The following is a 23,620-nucleotide window of genomic DNA, read 5'->3' as shown; positions in this document are numbered from 1 at the left end:
CTTTGTATCCTGCACATGTGATTAAGGGCAGACTGCTTCCGGGAAGGGGACATAAAATGGATGAGGCAACTTCCTTCTACAAGGGCAGCTCCCAGAGAAGTTATGAGCCTTTGGCAGCCATGACTCCAGGCAGCTAGAGGAACATTTCTCCATCCTGAAGAGGGATCTAGGTGCACACCAAAGCACCCACTACAACGAATGTACCTTACTTGCATCTGAGATACCCATACAGAGCCTCACACTGTGTGTGGGGGGGGCGATCTCAGGAGAGAAGGAGACCTACTACTATCTTCTAGAGCCTACTATTAATATATGTCAGGTGCTGTCATAGTCATTTTACATGAGTTACCAAATTTCATCACTGAATTCTTGCTTCCTGAAGATACTGTTTTTTTCAGCCAAGATGCCAGAAAATAGGGTAAAAGGTATCAGGATTTGTTATATAACACACCTAAAATGCTACTATGGAGTTGCAAACAATCTGCAGATTCAAAATCCTGGTAATTCCTTGGCTCTCAATGAACACTTTTACCCTGAATAGCACTTTTGAAATCCCTAGGTGATGCCCTTATTGGACACATTAAAGAAAGTCAAGCCAAGAGAAGCTCAAGGATATGCCTAAAATCACAATGGCAGCAGTGGTAGAACCTGAACTCGGGTCTTTTGATTACAAATTCAGTGATTTCTCTACTTCCTCTAGTGCCTTCATACTCAAAAACATAAAACCAAAATAACCCTGAGGCATGAATCTTATTTAAATACACGGAATATCAACTTCCCCTAGATCATCTGCATGTTAGAAATCATGCACATAAGAAACTTCAGTTTTATAGTAATTAAGGAACTGTCAATTGGTAGTCTGCTAAATGAAATATTCTATCTTCCTATTAGCAATAATAATGGCTAACATGGTCAGAGAGATCCAAAATGGTGGAGTAGATAAACATTGTGCCTGCTTCCTTCCATTAAAATTACAACTAAATTACAGAACAATCAACCTGCAGAACCATCTGAAGTCTAGCTGAACAAAAGTTTTATGACTAAGGATATAAAGAAGAAAGTACGCCAAGACTGGTAGGAAGGGCAGAGATATTAAAGGGGCTGGCCCCAAACCTCCATATGGTGGTTGAGAATCAGGAGGGATATCTCAGATGCAGAGGATCCACCCGGAGGAGTGAGGGACCCCAGCGCACACCAGGCTCCCCAGGCCGGAATACTGGTGCCAGGAAGAGGAGCCCCCATAACATCTGGCTGTGAAAAACACTGGTGATTACAACTATCCGGCTGGGACGGAAGGCAGCGGGAAACACAGACATCCTCTTAAAGGGCCAGCACACAGATTCACTCATTCGCAGGCACTCACCTGGGCTCTGGCCAAGGGATAATGACTCAGGTGATGTTGGAGGCATACAGGAGTCAGGCTAAAATGTGTGGCTTTCAGACAAGGGCTGGAGGACAGTTGCCATTTTCTTGGTGTGGGGTCCTGTTCCTGTGCAGCCAGCAGACGCGTGCCATACTTCCTGTGTTGAGCCCACCCACCATGCCAATGGCCAAATCTGAATCTGAATTGGTCTGATGAGCTCTGCTGCTCCACCCTACTGACCGTGCTAAAATCCCACCCCACCCAACTGCTCCATCAGCACATCCACTTTCTCAGCAAGCAGCCAGCCCACCTGCACTGCATTCTTTCTTGGAAAACTATTGGAGTTCACAGGCCCCAGATGGGTGGTGACTGACCTCAGTGTGCTCTGAGACTTTTGCTGAGTAGCTCCAGGCTCAGAACTGCCACCAAACCAGAATCTACATTAAACTGGTGACCACGACTCTTCCCATTCTAGTGACTCCCTGAGACCCTGCCTCACTCAACTTGCATACCGCACGAGGCTTTATCAATGGCTGAACCTTAAGGGAGCTGGCAGGTGGCAGCAGGCGTTGGGATGTCCTGGCTTTCTGAGGAGCTACCTCAGGCCCCGTACTGATGACAAATATCCTCAGTTTGCAGCATGGCCTGCCCCACGTGCCTCCAGGGTTAGCACAGGCAGCAAAGAACTGTTGATCACTTTATAGCTCCTCTCAGGTAGTCCCAGGCCAGTCACAGGCAGTGGATGACTTAGGCCTGCACTGGAGTCCCTCCCAAGAGGCCCCAGAACCAACATATTTGGAAGCTAGCTTCAGACCAAAGCAGAGCACTACCCAATCATCCCCACAAGCAACAAGCCCAAAAGGTGGTCTCAACAGGCACCAAAGCCCGCTGGGATGAATCCCAATCAGTGGGGTAAGCCCCCACACACACAGCAGCCCATAAGCTATGGATGTGGCCAAACCCCACAGCCAATCAGCCCAAGGGTCAATCCCACCCACTGATGTGCCAAAAGCAACCAAGGCTCAACTATAACAGGAAGGCACACAACCCACACAAGGGACAATCCCAGAGCAGGTGACCAGGGAGACAGTTCCAGGGACGCACAGAGCATTTACTATATAAGGTCACCTGGCCAAGACTGAGAGACATAGCAGATCTATTTAATACATAAAAACAAACACAGAGAGGCAGCCAAAATGAAGGAAAAAAGAAATGCATCCCAAGTGAAAGAACAGGAGAAAAATTCCAGAAAAAGAACTAAATAAAATGGAGGCAAGCAACCTACCAGATACCGAGTTCAAAACAATGGATGCTCATGGAACTTAGTGAGAACTATGACAAAGAGATAGCAAGCATAAAAAGGGACACAGAAACCATAAAATAAGAACCAGTGAAGAATAAAATAACTGAAGTAAAAAATGCACTAGAGGGCCAGCCGAGTGGCTCAGTTGTTTAAGAGCTCATTCAAGAGTGCGAGCTCTGTGCAACAGCGCTTCAATGCCCAGCCCGAGATGAGCTGCTGCTGAGCTGCCAACAGTGGGCAGGATGGCTCAGCTTAAAAAAAAAAAAAATGCACCAGAAGAAATCACCAGCAGACTAGATGAAGCAGAGGATAAAATCAGCTATTTGGAAGACAAAGAAGCAGAAAACACCCAATCAGAATAGAAAAAAGAATCCAAAAGAAATGAGGATAGTTTAAGAGATCTCTGAGATAACATCAAGTGTAACAACATTCTCATCATAGCGGTACCAGAAGGAGAAGAGAGAAAGCAAGGGATTGAGAACCTACTTGAAAAAATAATGACTAAAAACTTTCCTAAGCTGGTGAAGGAAACAGACATAGAAATCCAGAAAGCAGAGACAGTCCCAAACAAGATGAACCCAAATAGGTCCACAAGAAGATACATTATAATTAAAATGGCGAAGATTAAAGACAAAGAGAGAATCCTAAAAGCATCAAGAGAAAGGCAACTTACAGTAACTTATAAAGGGGCTCCCATGAGATTATCAGCTGATTTCTCACCAGAAACTTTGCAGGCCACAAGGGATTGGCATGAAATAGTCAAATTAATGAAAAACAAGGACCTACAATCAATGGTACTCTACCCAGCAAGGCTACCGTTTAAAATTGAAGAACAGATAAAGAGTCTCCCAGACAAGAAAAAGCTAAAGGAGTTCACCGCCACCAAACCAGTATTACAAGGAATCTTCTTTAAGACGGTGTTGGGGGGGGGGGGATCAAAATTATGAATAATAAAATGGCAATAGCTACATATCTATCAATGATTACTTTCAAAGTAAATGGATTAAATGCTCCAATCAAAAGACATAGGAGGGGGCCGGCCGAGTGGCGCGATGGTTAAGAACTCGCTTGGGATGCCAGAGGGCCCTGGTTCGGATCCCACATATGAGGGCCAGTGACACTGCCCTCTACAGCTAAGATGCTGAACAACAGCTCAACCTGGAGCTGGGCTGCCGTGAGTCGCCGGCGATGGCGTGGGCTGCAGTCTCTGTGGCAGTGGATTGCCATGGGCTACCGTGTGTGGCCAGCAGCCAGCGTGAGCGGCCAGCAGCCGCAGTGAGCGGCCGTCCAGAAGCCGGCGACTGATCTGCCTCGCCAGAGAAGAGCGCAATGATGGTGCCAACTTGGGCCAGTGAAGCAACATCCTCCACAACTAGACTGAAGAACAAAACGACAGCAACTTGTCTGTTCCCCTCCCGCAATTCCCCAGCACTGTTCCCATCCCCCCAATTCCCCAATAAAAAAAAAAAATCTTTAAAAAAAAAAAAAAAAAGACATAGGAGGGCTGAATGGATAAGAAAACAAAACCCTTATATATGTTTCCTACAAGAGACTCACTTCAGATTGAAAGACACACACAGGCAAAAAGTAAAAGAACAGAGAAAGATATTGGGTTGTCGGAAAAGTCATGATGCATTTTTTCTATGTTTTTCGTTGCAAAAATGCGTCATGACTTTTCTGGCAACCCAATATTTCATGAAAATGGAAATGAAATAAAATTTAAAAAAAGCTGGAGTAGCAATACTTATACCAGACAAAACAGACTTTAAAACAAAGGCTATAACAAGAGACAAGGAAGGATCCAATAATCCCACTTCAGGGTATTTATCCAAAACGCTACTTCGAGGGCATGTGTGCATCTGTATGTTCATTGCAGCATTGTTTACAATGGCCAAGATGTGGAGGCAGCCTGAGTGCCTGTCAATGGAAGAACAGATAAAGGAGAGGTGGTACATATATATAATGGAGTACTGCTCAGCCATGGAAGGGAATAAGTTCCTGCCATCTGTGGGCCTAGAGGGAATTGTACTGAATGGAGTATATCAGACAGAGAAAGACAGGTGCAATGTGATTTCACTTATATGTGAAATCTAAAGAACAAAATAAACAAACAAAACAGGAACAAATTCACAGGTATAGAAAACATTTTGATGGTAGCAAGTTGGGGTGTGGGTGAAAAACGGGGAAGGGATTAAGAAGTACAAATTGGTTGTTAGAAAGTAGTTATACGGATGCAGGGTATAGCATAAAAAATACAGTTAAATTATAACTATGTATGGTGTCAGACGGGTACTAGATTTACTGGTGTGATAAATGGGAGGGGGTTGGGGGGCAGGGTGAAAAGGTGAAGGAATTAAGAAGTACAAATTGGTAGTTATAAAATAGTCATGGGGATGTAAGGTAAAACCCAGGGAATATAGTTAATAATATGGTAATAACTATGTATAGTGCCCGGTGGGTACTAAACTAGTCAGGGGACCACTTCTTAAATTATATAAATGTCTAACCACTATGCTATACACCTGAAATTAATATCAAATAATACTGAATGTCAACTCTAATTGAAAAGGTAAAAGTGGGGGAGGGGGAAGGTAAAGGGGATAAGAGGTTCAAATTTCTAGGTATAAACCAAATAAGTGTTGGAGATGTAATGTACAGAATAAAGAATATAGTCACTAATATTGTGATATCATAGTACAGTGTCAGATGGTTGCTGGATTTATCATTGTGATCACTTTGTTAGGTATATAAATGTTGAATAACTATGATGTACACCTGAAACTAATCTAATATTGTATGCTAGCTATATTTTTTAATTAAAAAAACTTTAAAAAGAATAGCTAACATATAGCCTCTCTGACAAGCACAACAGCAAGCACTTTATTTACATTACATAATTTAAAACTCACAAAAATCCTTTGAATAAAGTCAAAGGGATTATTCCCATTTAGCCAAGAGAGAAAAAATAAGGCTAAAGAAGGTAAATAAGTTGTTAGCTAAGATCACAAATGTAATAACAGACAGAGCTAGAATTCCACCTGATTTCAAAACTTGTGCTCTTAATGTTAAACCATCCACTATGCTATAGCCCTATGCTTCTTCTCAATTCTCCTTTTCTAAACTTTTCAAATTTCCATGATGTATATGATTTATTTTCATAACCAAAAATATATTCTTTTATTATAGTTCAATATCTAATTTTAAAACTAGATCATTGCTTAAAATATTTAGAAGTTGAGAACAGATATGTTACATTAAAAAAGTAAACATCTTACAGAATAAAATAAATTCATACTTCCTTATCAGAGATCTAACTCAGTATGATTTACTGCTTAATCCATCCCATACAACAATGCATTCTAGCATAGAACCATATAAAGATAGGAATTCTTAAATCATTTTCCAAATACTGCTAGCTAATAAAGTCCAAATAAAGTATCACTGAATTTCTGGGAAAACTTTTATATTAGCATACTTATATAAAATTTAACCGTAGTCTGATATTAAAAACTGAGATGAGGAAAAGAATGTGGTTTTATTAAATTTCATCTACTACTATGGCCCATATAACACTTAAACAGATGGTAATACAACTAAATTATTCCTGTTATTGTAATAAATATGTAAGTCAATCACAGTGCGTGCAATGGGCATGGATCCATCCTAAAGTAACTCACCCTGCCATAGCCCGTGTTGAGAACACAGTCCAAGACAGCCAGGTTATATGACCACGTCTATTTCCAGTTGACCAGATGTGATCATCTGGACTCAACAGCGGCTATTCACAAGATAGCTAGCAGCCAATAAGAAGGTCTGATAGAAAAAAAAACAAAAACAAACAAAAAAAAACCAATGTCAAGAATAAACTACTGCTAAGTTCCATGCTTAGGCCTTTAAATTGCAAACTATGAAGAAAAGTGATTAATTAGCTGCACAAACTGGCATTAAACACATATACAGTAAGTGATCATGAGGTAAGTAAGAGTACATGAGGGACTTGAGCAAATCAAAGTTATATAAGCCAGCCACAGTTTCAAAAGACCACAGACTCTGAGTATGCAAGAGCTATGAAGAAAAAAACTAAAACAGAGGATAAGAAAATTAGCTGATAGCAGAAGCAAAAGTATATAGATACAAGGGACATGAATATGTAAAGAATCACTGAGGCCTTTCACAGCAGAACCCTAGAGTGACAAACCTACAAAGCCCTGTCATGGAGATCCTAAAGAGCATTGCCTTGGATCCTTCAATGACTTTCAATAAAAAGTCTCAGAGGTTCTGCCCCATATTAAATTTTTGGTTTTGAATTTCCATGGAATTCCATCTTTTTTATTGCCAAGTGCATCTCCCACTATCCTGTTTTTGAGCTATCCTGATGGTCTATTTATTCTTAGAATAAACCTAATCAGAATTATTATCACTATTTCAGAGCCATGACAAAGCTTATTTCTAAAATGATCTGTAAAAGATGTGTTTCATGGTGCCACAACTCCAAGAAGGAGGAATCCACAGTATCATACAACCCCAACTCCACTTTCAACCTCAAATGGCTAAACCAGCAATGGACACCTGACCCAGAGGAAGCAAGTCTATTGGTCAGCCAGAGACCAATGCATGACCGGACAAGAAAAGATGAGGACATTTTAGATTCTTCTCTTAGGATTTGGGAGTAGAGACATTCGGTCAGTTGGTTATGTAAAGGTAGGTGACAAGCAAGTAGGATCATGTGGTCTGATGGCAATTTGAGGTCTTGAGCATAGAGTAAGCAACAGTAAGGAGGATGGATGCAGAGATGCACAGACAAGATGCCAGTGGTCCATGAGAGAATGTGGGACAGAGGCAAGAGCTGCCTCAAACCCTTTAGGTTCTACTCTCTAGAGACCCAAATGTACAGCAAATCTTATTCTTCAATCACTTTGAAACCTCGCAATAAATCCCCCTTTCAACTTAAACTGATTTGAAAAAAGTTGTGATCCTTGAAAATAAAAAGCATTTATTAGAATGTTGTCCAAGGATGGCAGATTATATTCCTCTCCTCCATATTTCTTGGAAGAGTAGTCTGCTACTTTTGTTTATTTTTTATATGTTTTTAATTTATTTCCTTACTTCCCAGTCAACCATTTCACCCTATGGGTCTCCTGAAACTGAACTAGCTAGATCTAACTGTTCCATTCAGTGGACACTTCTCAGTCCTTATTTGACTTGACTTCTCTCTTTAGCATTCACACACATCTAATACTTGCCTCCACATGTTTTCTGAGTGCTAGACCTATACTTCCACTTGCCTAATGAACATCTTCACTGGGATGTCCACATCTATAGCGCACACTCATTTTCCTCCCAAACCTGTTCTTCCTCCTCCATTCTTTATTTTGGTTGATTCCACCATCCTCTCGACTACACAAAACAACTCACAAGACAACAAATCTTATCAATTTCATCTCTTAACTTTCTTGAAAAATCAATCTATTCTCTATTCCTAAAGCCACTGCCTAAATTTAATCTTTCATCATCCCCTGGACTGGCAACCAGAGATCCAAAAATTCTGATTCAATGGAGGGACTTGGAATCTTTTTTTTTTTTTAAGGATTCCAAATGATTCTAACATGTAACAATTTGAGGAACTAAAAGGTTATTACTCTTTAGCTGGTGTCTCCCTTAATGGAGCCATTCTCTCTACACAGCTATCAAGTAGTCAACATACATTTATTACTGAAAGCCACTAAGCATCAAGCACTATGTTAAGTCCTACACACTTAGAAGGAAGCTCAGTCTTGTAGGGAAGAATTAAAGTAAACAAATTATAAAAACAATGTAATAAGTTTTCTAGAGATATGTAGTACGATAGCTACTATCTGCTAAATGTGTATTCAATGCTGGATACTGTGGCGAGAGCTTCATGAACATCATTTAATCCTTCCACAACACCATGAGGTAACATATTATCCTCAATTTATAATAAATGAACCAGGTCTCAAAGAGCTTGAAATTTTGCATAAGATCTCACCCTCATTAACGAAGGAGCCCAGGGCTTAAATGATGGTCTAATTCCAAAAGTCCATTCTCTTAAATAGTATGGGGTGCTTTGGAAGAAGGGGAAAAAAAAGCAAACTACTTTTAGTGCCTGAACTGAGCAATGTGGGCAAGTGATTGCAGGACACTCTGAGCAAAACAAAGAGCTTCTTGGGAGGTATGATAGGATGAGAGAAGAGGGTAAGTTGTGGGAAACACAATTAGTGAGGATAGCAAGGCCAGTATATGTACAGAGGTAGGTGGAGAGGAGCCTGAAATAGTGTTAAAGGGACCAGAGCGTTATGGGCCTATGTGCCAAGGTAAAGAATCTGGATATTTCCTATGGGCACTGAGTAGTCCCCAACAGACTTTACACAGAAGAGTGATTCACCTGATTTACTATTTTTATAAAGATTACCTGTGAAAAATATATTTGAAGGTTTTCCTTATTACAAATTTGCCCACTTAAAAACTTTCCATGGCTCTTTGTTGTCTATAGTATAAAGTCCCAAACCCTTTCCAGTCTCATCTCTTACAACTATCCCCATCCACATGCACAAATCCTCATAATTCCCCTCTGCTGTGCTAGGCGGTTTCAGGCGCTTGCATTGACCTGGTCCCTGTCTCCCTTCTCTCCCTTGCTCCTCCTGGCCTGAGTCACTTCCAGCCTCCGCAAGGCCTTCAACAATGTCCATTCCCTGTTTCCACCCCATTCTCCCTCACCCTCCTGCCACAGAATTAGTTACTTTTTCTTTTGTGCTCACAAACTTCCTCTGTGCATCTATTAACGCTTATCACATTGCTTTGTAATTATTTATGTGTCTGTCCCTCCCATTAATACTCAAGAGGTTTTTTTTTAATACCCTAAACCCAGCACAGTAATTAGCACAGAATAAATGTTCAATAGTATGATCAATGAATGTCTACACACACACACACACACACACACACACACACATACACACACAATGGAGATTAAAGGAAAAGATAAAGGGAATGATAAGAAAAGCATTCCTTGAAGAAATTTAGAGTATATAATAATAATAGAACACCAACATTAGCAGCAGCTAACATTCAATAAGAGCTTACTGTGTGCCCAATACTGTTGTACGAACTTTACATGTATAATTCATTTAGTCCTTGCAACAACCCTATGAGAAGGGTACTAGTATTATAACCATTTTAATGAGACAAAGAGAAGTAACTCGCCCAAAGCTACTCAGCTAGTAAGTGAGGTGTGGATACCACCCCAGGTAGTATGGCTCCAGAGTTCATTCTTAATCACTAATTATATTGTCTCCAGCTCAAGAAAAAGACTACCAGGATTACAGGATGAAACTTAGTTCTAGCCCTGATAATCTCTTCTTTATTCTTAATACACTGAAAATAAATTTATACAGAGAAAATTAATCTCACTTTTTAAAATTCACTTCAATAAATGAGTAATAATTTCATCAAACTTAAATGTGTAACTAATCTGGGAAGCCTTCCCTAGCATCTTAGTTTAGATCAGGACCCTCTTGCTATGTGCTCTTGGAGCTCCCTGTGCTTTTCTTTCCTAATACTCACCCAAGGATGTGACTATATAGTTATGGGATTGTTTTAACCATTCCTTTCTCCTCACCTGGACACTAAAAGGGTTCATGTCTGTTTTACTCAACCATGTGTCCACAGCATACAGTAGGCCCATAATAGGTATTTGGGGAATAGATACATTCAAAAGTCTTCCATATTCATCACCTTTTTTCCTGCTCACATTGCCATCATCCTAATGCAAATTATATTTACTTATGCCTAAAATATTAAAATCACTCCCCTCGGATCTCTGCCTATACTCTCCTATGGTTTTCATACATCACATGAAACACTGGCAAATTAATCTTCCCAAAACATTCCTTTTGATACTCATTTCAACAAATATTATTAACTCATACTATGTGCCTGAAGGAAACCAGAACATGTCAGCCCAAAATTCGCTACTTTGGCTTGTTGATTATTTTTAATTAAAGGCACTTAAGAAACAGTATGTGCGGGCCGGCAGAGTGGCGCGTTGGTTAGGAGCTGGCTTGGGATGCCAGCTCTGAGCAGCAGGCCCCCAGTTCGGATCCCACATTACCGCCAGTGATGCTGCACTCTCTACAGCTAAGATGGTGAACAACAGCTCGACCTGGAGGTAGGCTGCCGTGGGGCTGGCCGGCAGCTGGCGTGAGCTATCTGAGCTGCCCTGAGTTGCCATGAGCTGCTGTGAGCGGCTGTCCAATGGCCAGCAAGTGACTGCCTCACCCAGGAAGAGCGCAATGATCACAATACCAACATGGGCCAGCGAAGCTACGTCCTCCACAACTAGACTGAAGCACAAAAGGACAGCAACTTGTCTGTACACCTTCCCCAATTTCCAAGGCTGTTCCTCTCCCCCAATTCCCCAATTTTAAAAAAAAAATCTAAAAAATAAAAAAGAAACAGTGTGGGCAAAAATGACACTCAGACCCTCCTTTTTCTTCCTGAAAGCAGGAGGTAAAACTTCCATGTGAAAGGTGCCCTGCCTGTACCAATAGGGTAGAAGGCATCCTTATCACCAAAAGTCAGAGAATTTGGGGCCAAGAAAGCTGTACAAACAACCCTTGTTAAACTCACCCTTATCTTCCTAGTTACTTCTTAGCCATTTACTACCCCCAAGAATTTGTCAATTCTTCACAAATTTATTGTTTCTTTGTCTAAAAGGTGTAAACACTTGCTGCTCTGGTCATTTTTTCAGGTCTTTATTCTCTTGTGAAGGCTCCCATATACATGTAAAAATTTAATATCATTTGTATGCATTTTCTCCCATCAATTTGTCTAATGTCAGTTTAATTCTTAGACCCAGCCAAAGAACCAAAGAGGGTAGAGGAAAATTTTTCCTCCCCCTACATGCTAAATATAGTTCACTGCTTAATAAAATCTTATTGATTTCCTAATATCTACAGAATAAAGTTCAAATGTTTAGTTAGATTTGTCTACTGAAAGAAACAAGAAGAAAGGGCACCCAAGACCTTGGTCTCTAATACCATTCCCCACTAAAAAATAAAGAGCTCCTCAGAAAAATGGCTATTTTCAGGACTGGGAAAGGGTAGATAAAGGATGAGCTTGGAATGCCTTATTATGCCAGAAAGTAAGGAAGAGCTCAAAAAAATGATAAAGGCATGTCAAAAGGACGCAGGAGCTATCTTAAAGGGGCTCCCACTGTTCAAATCTGGGACAATTTGAGCATCAAAATAATGAAGTACAGTGATGAATTATAAACCATGAAAGAAATTGAAATTATGAATCCATACCAATAAGAAAGGGAGGGAGAGAGAGAGAAAGGGATGGAACTGAGAAGAAAGGGGCTTGCTGGGGAAAGGAGCTAGGACTAGGATGGAAGGGAGCAGGGGCAAGGCAAGGACCAAATGGTAAATGTGGAGAGAATGCTGATGTGGGAAAATCGTCATTTTGCAGTCATTGTGGTGAACACTACATCAGGTACAAATCAATAATGGATGCTAGATCTAGGGAACATTTTGATAAGGAATAGAATATTTACATGGTCTTTTAAGTAAGAGTATCTGCCTACTAGATGCAAAGCCAAAAAAAGTAATTATTATCCAGTCAAAAGAATTGGACTACACCTTGACCTTTAACAAGGTAGTTAAAATTAACATCACCTATGAAAAACAGAAAGACATCATGGGCCTCCAGATGTGATAACCTGAGAAGGAAACATTCTGGCCAAAAATGCATAATCCCAATCTAATCACAAGAAAACACCAAACAAACACAACATGAGAAACATTCTAGGAGAAAAAAAAAAGCAGGAGGGGATCCGTATTCCTCACAAATGTCATAAATGAAATGTTGTGGAAATGTTCCATATTAAAAAAGGCTAAAGCAACACGACAACTAAATACAATATCTAAACCCTAACTGGATTCTATACTGGAATGGGGAAATGCTACAAAGGACTTTATAAGATCAATTGACAAAATTGGAATTATGGATAGTAAACTGAATCAATGTAAATTTATGTAGTTGACAACTATACTGAGATTATGTAAAAAAAGAAGAAAAAATCCCTATTCTTCACTTAAGTATTCAGAAGTGAAGGACCATAACTAATCCTGAAATGATTCAGAGAAAAAAAAATTTTAATTACAGAGAGAGAGAGAGAGAGAGAGAGAGAGAGAGAGAGAGAAGAAAAAAAAGAGGAGGAGGAGGAGCAGGAGGTGGGGAGGAGAAAGAAGACCACCACCACTACTACAGAGGAGAAGGGAAGGGGAAAGGAAAGGGGAAGGGAAAGGGAAGAGAAAAAAGTGAACGAATGATAAAACAAATAGAATGAAATGTTAATAATACATAAAACTGGATAGAGTATACAGGTGTTCCTTGTATTATTTTATTCTTGCAACTTTATGTAAGTTTGAAATTAGTTCTAAGTAAAAAGTTAAAAAATTATATATGTATTCAACCAGACCTACACCAATACAGTAGCTACTAGGTACATAAGGCTATTAAACAACCGAAATATAATTAGTCCAATTGAGATGTGCTGTGAGTGCAAAGTACACACCAGATTTCAAAGACTTAGTACATAAAAGAATACAAAAATATCTCATTAATAATGTTTATATTGATTACATGTTAAAATATTTTAGATATAATGGGACAAAGAAAATATATTTTCAAAATTAATTTCACCTCTTTTTATTTTTTTTAAATGTGGCTACTATTGGGTTGTTGGAAAAGACATGACGCATTTTTGCAACGAAAAACAGAAAAATATGTCATGACTTTTCCGACAACCCAATAGAAACTTTAAATTACACATATACGTGACTCATTTGCACTGGACAGGGCTGAGCTACACAAGAATCTCCAAAATGAAGTGTCACACAATCTCTAAAAATTTCTCTCAATTTCTTTCTATTCTAAACATCTCTTTCTCTCTAAAAGTCACGTGGTTTTAAGCTACTTAAGGGTAGGGACTGTGTTTTATTCACGGAGGTATTCCCAGTATCCAGCACATTGCAAGTGTTACTTGTTTACTGAAAGACCTATATGCAAAGGAAGGAGGGTGTGCGGGAAGAATGAGCTCTTTCCCATCTCTGAGTCTGCTCTCACTGTAACTCCTTCCTAGAATAAAACTTTTCCTCTCCTAGTCACACACATTCTTCAAAACTCCATCTCATCATCCTTTTCTCCAAGGAGACTCCCCACTCATAAAGGTTCATTTCTAGTCTTTCCTCCTCTGAACTATTTATAGCCTTCATTGTGTATATCATTCACTTTGGCACTTAATCATATAAGTTCCTTGAGGTACCCCTCTGAGACCCTCCCCGTAAGTTGGGTCTCGTAGTTTTCCCATATCTTCCACAGTGACTAGCACTGTACTAACTATATCAGTTGAGAAGTGGGGGAAAGGGGCAACAGGGTGCCAGGAAAAGGTAAATGGATTGGGAGTTTGAAAACTCTGGTTGTAGTCTGTTTTGATCTACTAACTGTGTTGCCTTAGATAAATCACTGAATATCTCTGTTTCTACTTCCTCATTTTTTTAATCAGACAGATAGACCTGTTGACCCTGAAAGAAGCCTCCTATTTCTAATACAATTCTAGATTAAGTCCATTTTTTCTTTAGCAATATTATTGATATATACTAGTAAAAGTAAATTGAATACACTAATGTTAAATCACAGTAAGTTCCTTAAGAATGAAATTGCAACAAAGTTTACAAACTGTTTAAAGTACTAAATGTTGATCATCTTTCTGGCAATCAAGCACTTTTAAATTCTCATGTTTCTTCAAAAGACGCAAAATAGTCAATATAAACATATTAGAGCTACCTCAATTTTTTTCTTCAGACCCTTTCAAGCCTCAGAGAGACACTCTTTAGTAAGAGGAGGAGGAGGAGGAGAACCAGAAACTAAATTTCTGTAAAGTACCCAGGGACTTCATTGGTTCAAAGACTCTGAGTTATAACTGATTATAAGCACACTGACTGTTTCTTCTTTCAAAAATGCTATAAGGGCAATGTTCAGAAGAAAAATACAAGTTAAAATGAATAGGTCATTTAAAAACATAATGTTTAAGGAATGCAATATAATTTCAAAGCATGGAGACCATTTCAAACAAATCTCTAAAACAGCAACTTTCATTTAATCTTATATCTTAATATCTCTGCTGAGAAGTAAGATTATCAGGGTGGGGTAACATAAAATTGTTACCATGTTACATAATTTAAAGATTCCAGTTATACTTGTTAGTAAATACCACCTGTGGAGTTAAATATACATTCATGTTCTAAACTACTAATAAAATCACAAGATTTCTTTAAGGCTTTTATCAAAATGTCCCTATTAAATGCTGAGCATTAACACTGACCCATCCACAACCTAAAGGCTGAACTCCAAAGACATTCTAAGGCCTCTCATGCTCTGATCTGCAGCCTTATCTCCATTTCACTTCCTAAACTTAACTGTTGATGTTCCCCCTAATATTATCCCCTTTGTGGCTCGTCTTGGGATTTGCTGTTCCTTCTGTCAGACGTGCCCTTCCCTCTTTTGAACTTCGAATATGCCCTCCTCCCTGAAGCTTTTCATGATTGCTCCAACACCCTCCTACAAAGTAGCTCCCACTGCACTCTTCATTCTTCTATTACATAGCATTGTAATTACTTTCAAATGTCCACTTCCACAACCGGGCTGTGAGTTATAAATGAAGGACGAATATCTTATTTAACTGTTTCCCAGCCCCTAGCATATAACTGGCATTTACTTACACTCAGTATAAGTGCACTGAAAAAAATGAATAAATAAAGTAGTTGACTGTGAGAAACAATTCAAAGTGTCATATAAAAGAGTATCCATTTAACACAGTGGTTCTCAAATAGGGACAATTTAACCCCTAGTGGACATTTGATAGAGTCTTGAAGATATTTTTGGTTGTCAGAATAGGGAGAAGGGGATTTTTTTTTTTTGGGGGGGGGGTAGGGTGCTACTGGCATCTAGTGGGTAGAAGCCAGCAATGCTCTAAACATATTACAATGCAAAGAAGAGACCCCCAAAATAAAAGTTATCCAGTCACAAACATCAATGCTGCCATGGTTAAGAAACTCAGTTGTCAAGTGACTTATTCATATGTGATGATTCCATGTCACATCTCAGCAATAACCAGAATAAATTCCAACTTTGTAGTTTCAACTGAAACTTCTGCAATGGTTGATGTGTATGCACAACACTAAAAATAATCTTCATATAATCGTAATGCTTAACAACATTAAACTAACAGTACTGAAAGCATCGCATATTTCTGAAAACTAATCTTTAACTACCAGAAGCTACTCTTGAGTCAGTAAACACTTTTTTTATGTATAAACTTTAAAACAAACCACAGGCAAAATGATTTTCAGCTGAGAAATCATGACAAAAAAATCTGAGGCATGAGGTAATCCATTCCTCCAGGTCCGATAAAAGAAAAATCTCTAAGTACTACAAGTAAATCATGCACAGATGTCTTTACTGATGAACAGAGGAACCCATGGCAAGAGTAAAGGGCATGCCCTTGCTACTGCCCAAATCACCAGTTTATCAAGGTTTCAAAAAACTCTGACAAAACCACTGCAAAAAAATCAGCAAATGTCAAAAATGGGTGGCAGATACATAAGTTAACTATGTCTCCCCAATATATGACCAAGTTTCACGTTACTTAAACATTTCACAAAAGCTATGCAGAAGCAAGAACACTCCCTTTCCGTATAGTGGTTGACTCAACTCTCCTTAGCACATTCCTTGGCTGAATACCACAAATTCACTAAGTTCTTCTGTCTTTTACACTAGTTATCCTACTCACTCAATAACTAATTAATGGGTTTGGCACCAACTATGCAATCATTTACATTTTGTTGCACCCTATTAGCCTCAAAAAGAAAAAAGAAAAAAAAGAAGCCATCCAAAACAAAAACTTGAGGAAAGTAACTCTTATAGGAAAATACATTTTATGTTAGTCTAGGGACTGATTCCTGAACAATACACCTACAGCTTCCAATGCTCGAATCTTTATATCTTAAGTAAGGTTTTTCCAGGTTTCAAATACAGGTAGCACTGGCAGAAAGTGAAGGGGTAAGTGTATACCACAGGATAAAGCTTCCTGCGAATTTATTCTTGGACAGCTCAAAAAAGGGACTGGCTGGGAGGGGAAAACGCATTTTTAATTGGGAAAAAAAAAGTTTCCAACAGTGAGTAATACCTTCCTTCTCAGCTGACTTTGCCAGTAAATGCCGGTACCACGATTGGGCCCATGCTAGGCCGGGTTTCACCACATTACCCTCCAACACTGTCCAGATACGAAACCGAGGCGGTACGTGGCAGGTGCGTGTGGTGTAAAGTTGGGGGGCACCACGGGCGGGGAGGGTGAGGCTGGGCTGAGCAAGCCTCCCGCAATCTCCGCGGGGCGGTCCCCAGGCACGGCAGGCGGCCGGCCCGCGGGTCCCGCAGGCACTAACTCTCCATTCACACCGCTGTTCCAGGTCTGGGAGGGACGCGCCGGCACCACACCCTCCCTCCCCTCCGCCCTCTCGCAGTGACAGCCCCGCTCCACAGCCGGACGCCGGGCCTGGGCGCGCGGGGGCGCGGAGGACAAGGCGCCGGGCCCCGGGCTCTGGCCAGTCGCGCCACCCGCCCTCCCTGCCCCCACGGCCCGACCCTGGGGCGGACGACCGCGGCCTAATCGCCTCCCGGGCAGCGGGGCCTAGGGAGGGAAGGAGCCCGAGCTAAGGAGGGGGCGCCCGCGCTGCCGCCTCGGCTCCTCAGCGCCGCGGCGGCTCCCGCAGCCCAGGGCTCGGGCTCTCCGCTCACGTGCTGCCGGAAAGACGATTTCACTCTTACCCTCTGCAAAATCCTCCTTAACATGGTTTAAACACCACCCGGCGCCGCCGCGTTGACTCTCCGGACCCTACGCGGGGACACTGATTACTCGGGGGTGCGCGGGAGGACCGGACTGAGCCAGGAGGGGCCAGGGAGAAGGTCGGGGATAGGCGGTGGCGGCAGCCGCTCGGGCGGCCCCGACTTCCCCACAGGCGGCGAGAGGGAGCGCGCGCAAGCGAACGACGAGGTAGCCTGCGAGCGCCCGCCCGCCCGCCGGGCCACCCCCGTAACTGACAGCTGGGCGGGCCCGCTCGCCGCCGCCCCGCCCTCTCGGCCTGTCCATCCGCGGGGTGCGGGGCTGGAGGGGGCCTGGCCAGGTCCCGCACCAATCGGAAGCGGCGGCGGCGTGGGCGGGTGAGTGACGGACAGGCGGCAGGATACTGGTGCCGCCGCTCCTTCCGGCGGTCTGGGTAACGCGGTGGCCGCCGAGCGCATTCCCGCCCGCCGTCAGAGGCCGCGCCCGTGCGCAGACCGCGTGCCCGCTAGGGAGGTGGGTGGGGAATCCTGGGGCCCGGCGTCGGGATGCCCCTGACGGTGACCCGAAGAGGGGCGTCCGGGATGGGTACCTGAGACGGCACCTCAGGTTGCTCTGTAAAATTTGTCAGTGTGACCCTGACCTAAACTGAGCCTGGACTCGGTTCTGCTGGAGGCGCTTAGCTCCTGGGTGGAAGCAAAGAAGAGAATCACAGACAAGATTAACCGGTCTGTTGGGCTTCCCTGCCCTTGTCCGAACCCTTCAATCTTTTCCCTACTCCCTCCCTGCTTCCAATCTCAGCCAAAGAGAAAATAAAGAATCAGAAGAAAGAGTAGGAAAACTGGAATTTGAGTTAGCAAGACAAGTTGTTCCTGTGGGACTATAGCAACAATATTTAATGGACTGACGTCGCTAACATGTTGCACTTGATCTTTCTAAAGCCCGTGTTTGAGCCATTCTAAGGAATTTTAAATCCTGTTCTGATAATAGATATAGGAAGTGAATTAGCATGAATGTGTCTGTTTTATAGATTAAGAAAAAATAATGAGGTCACAGATAAAAAGCATGCCAAAACGAGGACGTGGACTTGGAATTGACTTCCAGGAAAGATGTCATTATTTAAGCTCAAAAATCACAGCTTCAGAGTCCTGCCATTCTGCTAGTATTCACAATCTAAGTAGTTTGACTTTTGTCCTGGGAGGAGAAAAGCCTTTAATATTGTGTAAATAGGGAAGGGAGGAGATAATGCAACTAACCTTGGGGGCAGAGAGAAGAGACTGAAGTCTACCAAGCAATGAATGGAGTGGGTATGGAAGGTACTTCCGAGTCTTTTGATAGGATGCAGCAAATATTATTTTGTTTGTTTCCTTTTGGACTCATTTTTGTTGAAAATATTATTCTCAAGTGAGTTAATGTAAAAGTGTTCTGTAAAGTGTAAAACATTATATGATGTAATACGTTATTTCTAACCCAAACATGTTCTATTCTTTACTATGTGCCTATATTGCCCCCAAAACAGTCATGCCTACCACTAATACATTATTAATCACTATTGATAATAGTGCACTTAAATACTTCCAGGCAAACAGCAATGCGCACACTTCTTCGTCTTTCAAGACACAGGTGCATTATTTTCAAACAATATAGGAAATATTTTTACCGACTAGCATAATAAAACTGTGTGAAATAATACATATTCAGAGGGTGCCAAGAAAATGTATAGACAGGTTAAGAAAGGAAAAAACTGTATTAAAATTGTAATACTCAATTTTTACTGATAACAAAAGATGAATACGAGTCACATTTGACTTCTGCAATTACAAGAGGTGCTCAAAGTTTGTTCCCATCAGCGTAATTTTAATACAGTGTTTTTCTTTCTTAAAGTGTGTATACATTTTTTTGCACCCTCTGTATATTTGGTCTCTGCCCCAAGTTCCTGACACAGCGCTTCTAAAACCTTTGTAATTTCCTTAGTGTTAGGGTGCTAGGAGCAGCTTTTGTTTTAATATTTGATCTTTGACCCTGGTTTCTGACACCAGAGCTTCTAAGATCCTTGGAATCCCCAGAGTGCTAACAGTGTCCTTTTGTATGCTAATGAGATGACTGGTGGTTGGGGCTCCTTGGATTGCTTTAGAATGGCCTGAACACAGGAAAGACCAAGATGTGATGAGAAGGTTGGGATTTTCAGACCTACCCCATCTCCACCAAAGGAAGGGGAGAAGGGCTGGATGAGTTAATCACTGAAGGCCAACCAAGCCTACCTATGTCATGGAACCTCCCTGAAAATCCTAAACATGAGGTTTGGAAAGCTTCTGGGTTAGTGAACACATAAAGATGCTGTGAGAATGGTGTGCCTGGAGAGAACAGGGAGGCCCTGCATCCCTTCCCTTATACCTTGCCTTATGCCAGTCTTCCACTTAGCTGTCCCTGAGTTGTATCTTTTATAATAAACTGGTAATAGTAAGTAAAGTGTTTCCTTGAGTTCTGTGAGCTGTTATAGCAAATTATTGAACCTGAGGATTGTGTTGTGGAAACTCCCAATTTATATGCAGTTGGTATGAAGTACATGTGACAACCTGGGACTTTCAACTGGTATCTGAAGTTTGGGGCATTCTTGTGGGACTGAGCCCTTAACCTGTGGGGTCTGCATTAATTCCAGGTAATTAGTGTCAGAACTGAGTGAATTGTAGGACACCCAGTTGGTGTCCAGAGAATTGAAGAATAGCTTGGTGTGGAATAAAACGCCACACATTTGGTGTCAGAAGTATTATTTAAAGTGGTATTTCCATTTAAAGTGATGTTTGTTTCTCTTTTTTGTTTGTTTTTCAAAAATTGGTTTAAAGCTGCTTATTAATGTCACATGCTAAGGCCATCTCTAGAATTCTCCTGTGGGATCTTTTGACTAATATAATAGACTCACCTACAGCTCAGCAGATGGTTTATTAAAAAAATCTGTGTGACCCCCCACTCCCATAGCTTATGATAACTCCATCACTGAAATAATACAATAGACATTAATTAATGCAAAAGAAAATAAGCAGTGGGTGAGATATAATCACATAAAAATACCCTTCACTAATCTAGCAGCTTCCCACACATAACAGTTCTACTTACCCTATCTGGCCACTAATTCCTATTCATTAAACTCGCTTACATCAATATTCTATCCATTCTTTGACCCCACCAAGACCTCCAATCCATTGGCCCCTCTTACTTTCTTACTATCAGCTATTTCTTAGCATCCTCATTTCCATCAAAATCCAGCTGTCTATGACTCAACTGTATAGTCCCCTCACCCTTGCAAATACATTTAACTTCTTCACCTTTTGTTCTCTGTTGTTTTCATCCAGAGCCCAAACCCAACAATCCACCTACTCTGTACTGCACAGGAGCAGTTGAATATCATTAGAGATACACATATACAACTGGGGCCACTGGGCTCATTTTACATTATAGTCACAGATCTCAGGTAGGAACTCAACACAGTCCAGCCGCAGTCCTGTTACACTTTCCTCCTGTCATCTTTCTCTGGATGTGCAGAATGGTATCCATACCTATAGCTGTTTCACTGTCTTACCTTGCATTTTCTTAACCCACTCTAGTCCAGCAGCCTTCTCACCTACTCCAATGAGACGGCTCATAGTGTTGCGGGGAACCCAGACAAAGAGACAGGACACCAAGGCGTGGGAAGCAACTTTTACTAATGCCGGCACTGGCTCAGTGGATTCACATCCAGAGGCTGAGCCCCAACCTGGGCGGGACTTGGGGTTATATACCCTGAGGTTTCCGGGTTCCTTATTAAGACATGTGGCCATTGTGCCAGTTCCTGACTGGCTCTCAGGTGAGGTAGGAATTTGGAAATGTTAAACGCGGAAGTCTTGCTGACCGTTCAGTTCAGGAATGTCTTTGTCTGAAGCCCGCGCAAAATCCTTGGTGACCACATGGTCTGGAAAGGTCTTTGTCTAGGGTCCACTGCCACATTCCCCCCTTTGATGCTCGAACCCATATGTGGGTTAGAGAACATCATCTTCTTCGACAGGCTGCTGACTTAGGGGTTGGTACTTCCATAACATGACCTTAGCGGCAGTCTTACATTCCACAATGGTCTCTATGAGGGAAGAGGTAGAGTGAATGACAAGGGGGAGAATGCAGGGTAAAAATAGGCATGCCCCAAGGAGCAGGAGGACAATTCCAATTAACATTTTAAATCCCCCGAAGGTGGAGAACCATCCTCTAAATAGGCTCTCGGGGTCCCATCCTGACCATTTTTGAACTGGGACACGGGCAAGCTTTCTAATATTCGTGGCGATAGCAGAGACAGCTTTTCCAGTGTCGTCAATCTGTAGACAACAGTCCAACTGATTAAATTTGCCACAGACGCCACCTTCTTCAGCTAGTAAGTAGTCCAGTGCTAGGTGGTTTTGATAAATAGCGGCCCACGTCTGGGTCTGTTGGGCAGCGAGGAGCTCTAAAGCTGTCAGAGTTTCATTGGTAATTATTTCTAGAACAGCCTGTAATCTGATAAAACGGTTGAGCATGTAAATGGGGGTATGGTATCCCCAACTCCCATCTTGAGCCCAAGTAGCTGGGCCATAATATTGGATTATCTGCTGGGGAGGCTATTCATCTTCCCCCCAGGTTTGATGTCCCCCCATATCGAGGGACTTTTGGGCCTTATATGCAAATCCTGGTATAAGGGGACACCTAGCTCTTGGCCAGTTTGGTTAGGAAGGAGGAAGAAACCAGGCTGGATTATACGAAGTGTACAGCTCCCGGTCCAGTTGGAGGGGAGATGGGAGTATGCTCGTTTGCTACAGATCCAGAATAAGCCATCGGGTGCTGCCCAGTGGGTGCTCAGGGTGGAGTTTAAGTTATCCCATAAGTACAAAGGGCCGGGAGTGCATGGAAGGGGTTACCGGTGCCATTAGGAAAGGTGCAGTTGGCAATGGAGGAGCTAGTATCTAAGAGGGAACATGAGGTAGAATTGATGATAGGGCTCAATACCAGGTTGGGGCTTTTGGCCACCAGCTGAGAAATGAGTCAGTTAGGTTCTGGACTCTCCTGCATGGGGTGTCTCCCACCCATTGGGTGTAGGGCCTGGCTGTCGGCTGAGACATTCTTCTCCAATTACTTCGGAGGAGAGAACCCATCCTAGGGGCCGTTTCTGTGAAGGCCGGATTGTGGTGCAGTTCCATTAGAGGAGGTCAAGGACGGTTAGGCTAGTTCCCTTCCATGGCCAATCTTCACTCATGAGCGCTCCTCCACATATCCAGCACCCCGTGACATTAAGTTCCTGGGCTATGCGTTCAGCAAGGTCAATAAAGAGGTTTTTTCCCAGAGTTGGAAAACTCAAGGTTTTATCTAATTTAGCCTTGAGTTGTCCATATAGTTGGTGCCCTGGGACCTGCCGATTGGAGGGCGGTTTTGTGGCAGTCTGGTTGATAAGCCATTTAACCGTCTCCTGTACTGCCTCCTTTCTGGCCTTATCTTGGACGCCTCCCCCATCGGAGTAGCCAACGTGGGTTTGGCGGGTCCAACAGACGACCTGATTAGCCCTCTTAACTCCTGGGCAATTGTAGCCGGCTATTGATTGTCGAGGAATGAGGCAAGACCAGTAGTAGGGTTTGTCTGTATAGATACAGGCTTGAGAAGTTCTACCCCAATAACATTGAGCCGGCAGGTATGTGTAGGAGACAAAAGCTACCTGAGATGTTGTTCCTAGCCGAAAGGACTGGAAGCATGATTTAGGGCATGAGGTAGTGATACCATCCCTGACTAGGAAGAAAAGGGTGAGGGTGAGGATTACAGTCTTTGGGATAAGCATCTTGCAAGGAAGAATTCCTCAAGCTTCAGCCACGCGTATATTGGTCAGCTTTCAGTGTGACCAAAGCGGGGCTGGTGATCTCCTCCTAAGGACCGGTAACATCGCTGGCCATCTTCCTCTGGAGAGTGATCTTGAGGGGCTCGGAGGGGTCAGAGGTGCAGTCCCAGCTAGCAGCTGCAGGTTTCAATCTGCTGTGGTGTATCCATGGAGTGA

General features: G+C 42.2%; 1 protein-coding gene across 2 annotated transcripts in view; it reads right to left on the bottom strand.

Moving 5' to 3' along the window:
• EEA1 (early endosome antigen 1) overlaps positions 1-17,846 on the bottom strand; it is a 114,621-nt gene extending 96,775 nt beyond the window's left edge. The window contains exon 1 of one of the 2 annotated variants that reach the window (XM_019624770.1): positions 17,571-17,846. In XM_019624770.1, coding sequence (XP_019480315.1) covers positions 17,571-17,594 — 24 coding nt within the window. In that variant the 5' untranslated portion in view covers positions 17,595-17,846. The remainder of the gene's footprint in view (positions 1-17,570) is intronic. The other variant, XM_019624769.1, reaches the window with a different exon arrangement.
• Between the last annotated feature and the right edge of the window lie 5,774 nt (positions 17,847-23,620).

Source organism: Hipposideros armiger, unplaced genomic scaffold (assembly GCF_001890085.2).
Source record: "Hipposideros armiger isolate ML-2016 unplaced genomic scaffold, ASM189008v1 scaffold_606, whole genome shotgun sequence".
NCBI classification, from domain to species: Eukaryota; Metazoa; Chordata; class Mammalia; order Chiroptera; family Hipposideridae; genus Hipposideros; species Hipposideros armiger.
Note: the sequence above shows the minus strand (reverse complement) of the source record. Positions and strands in the feature narration are given on the sequence as shown.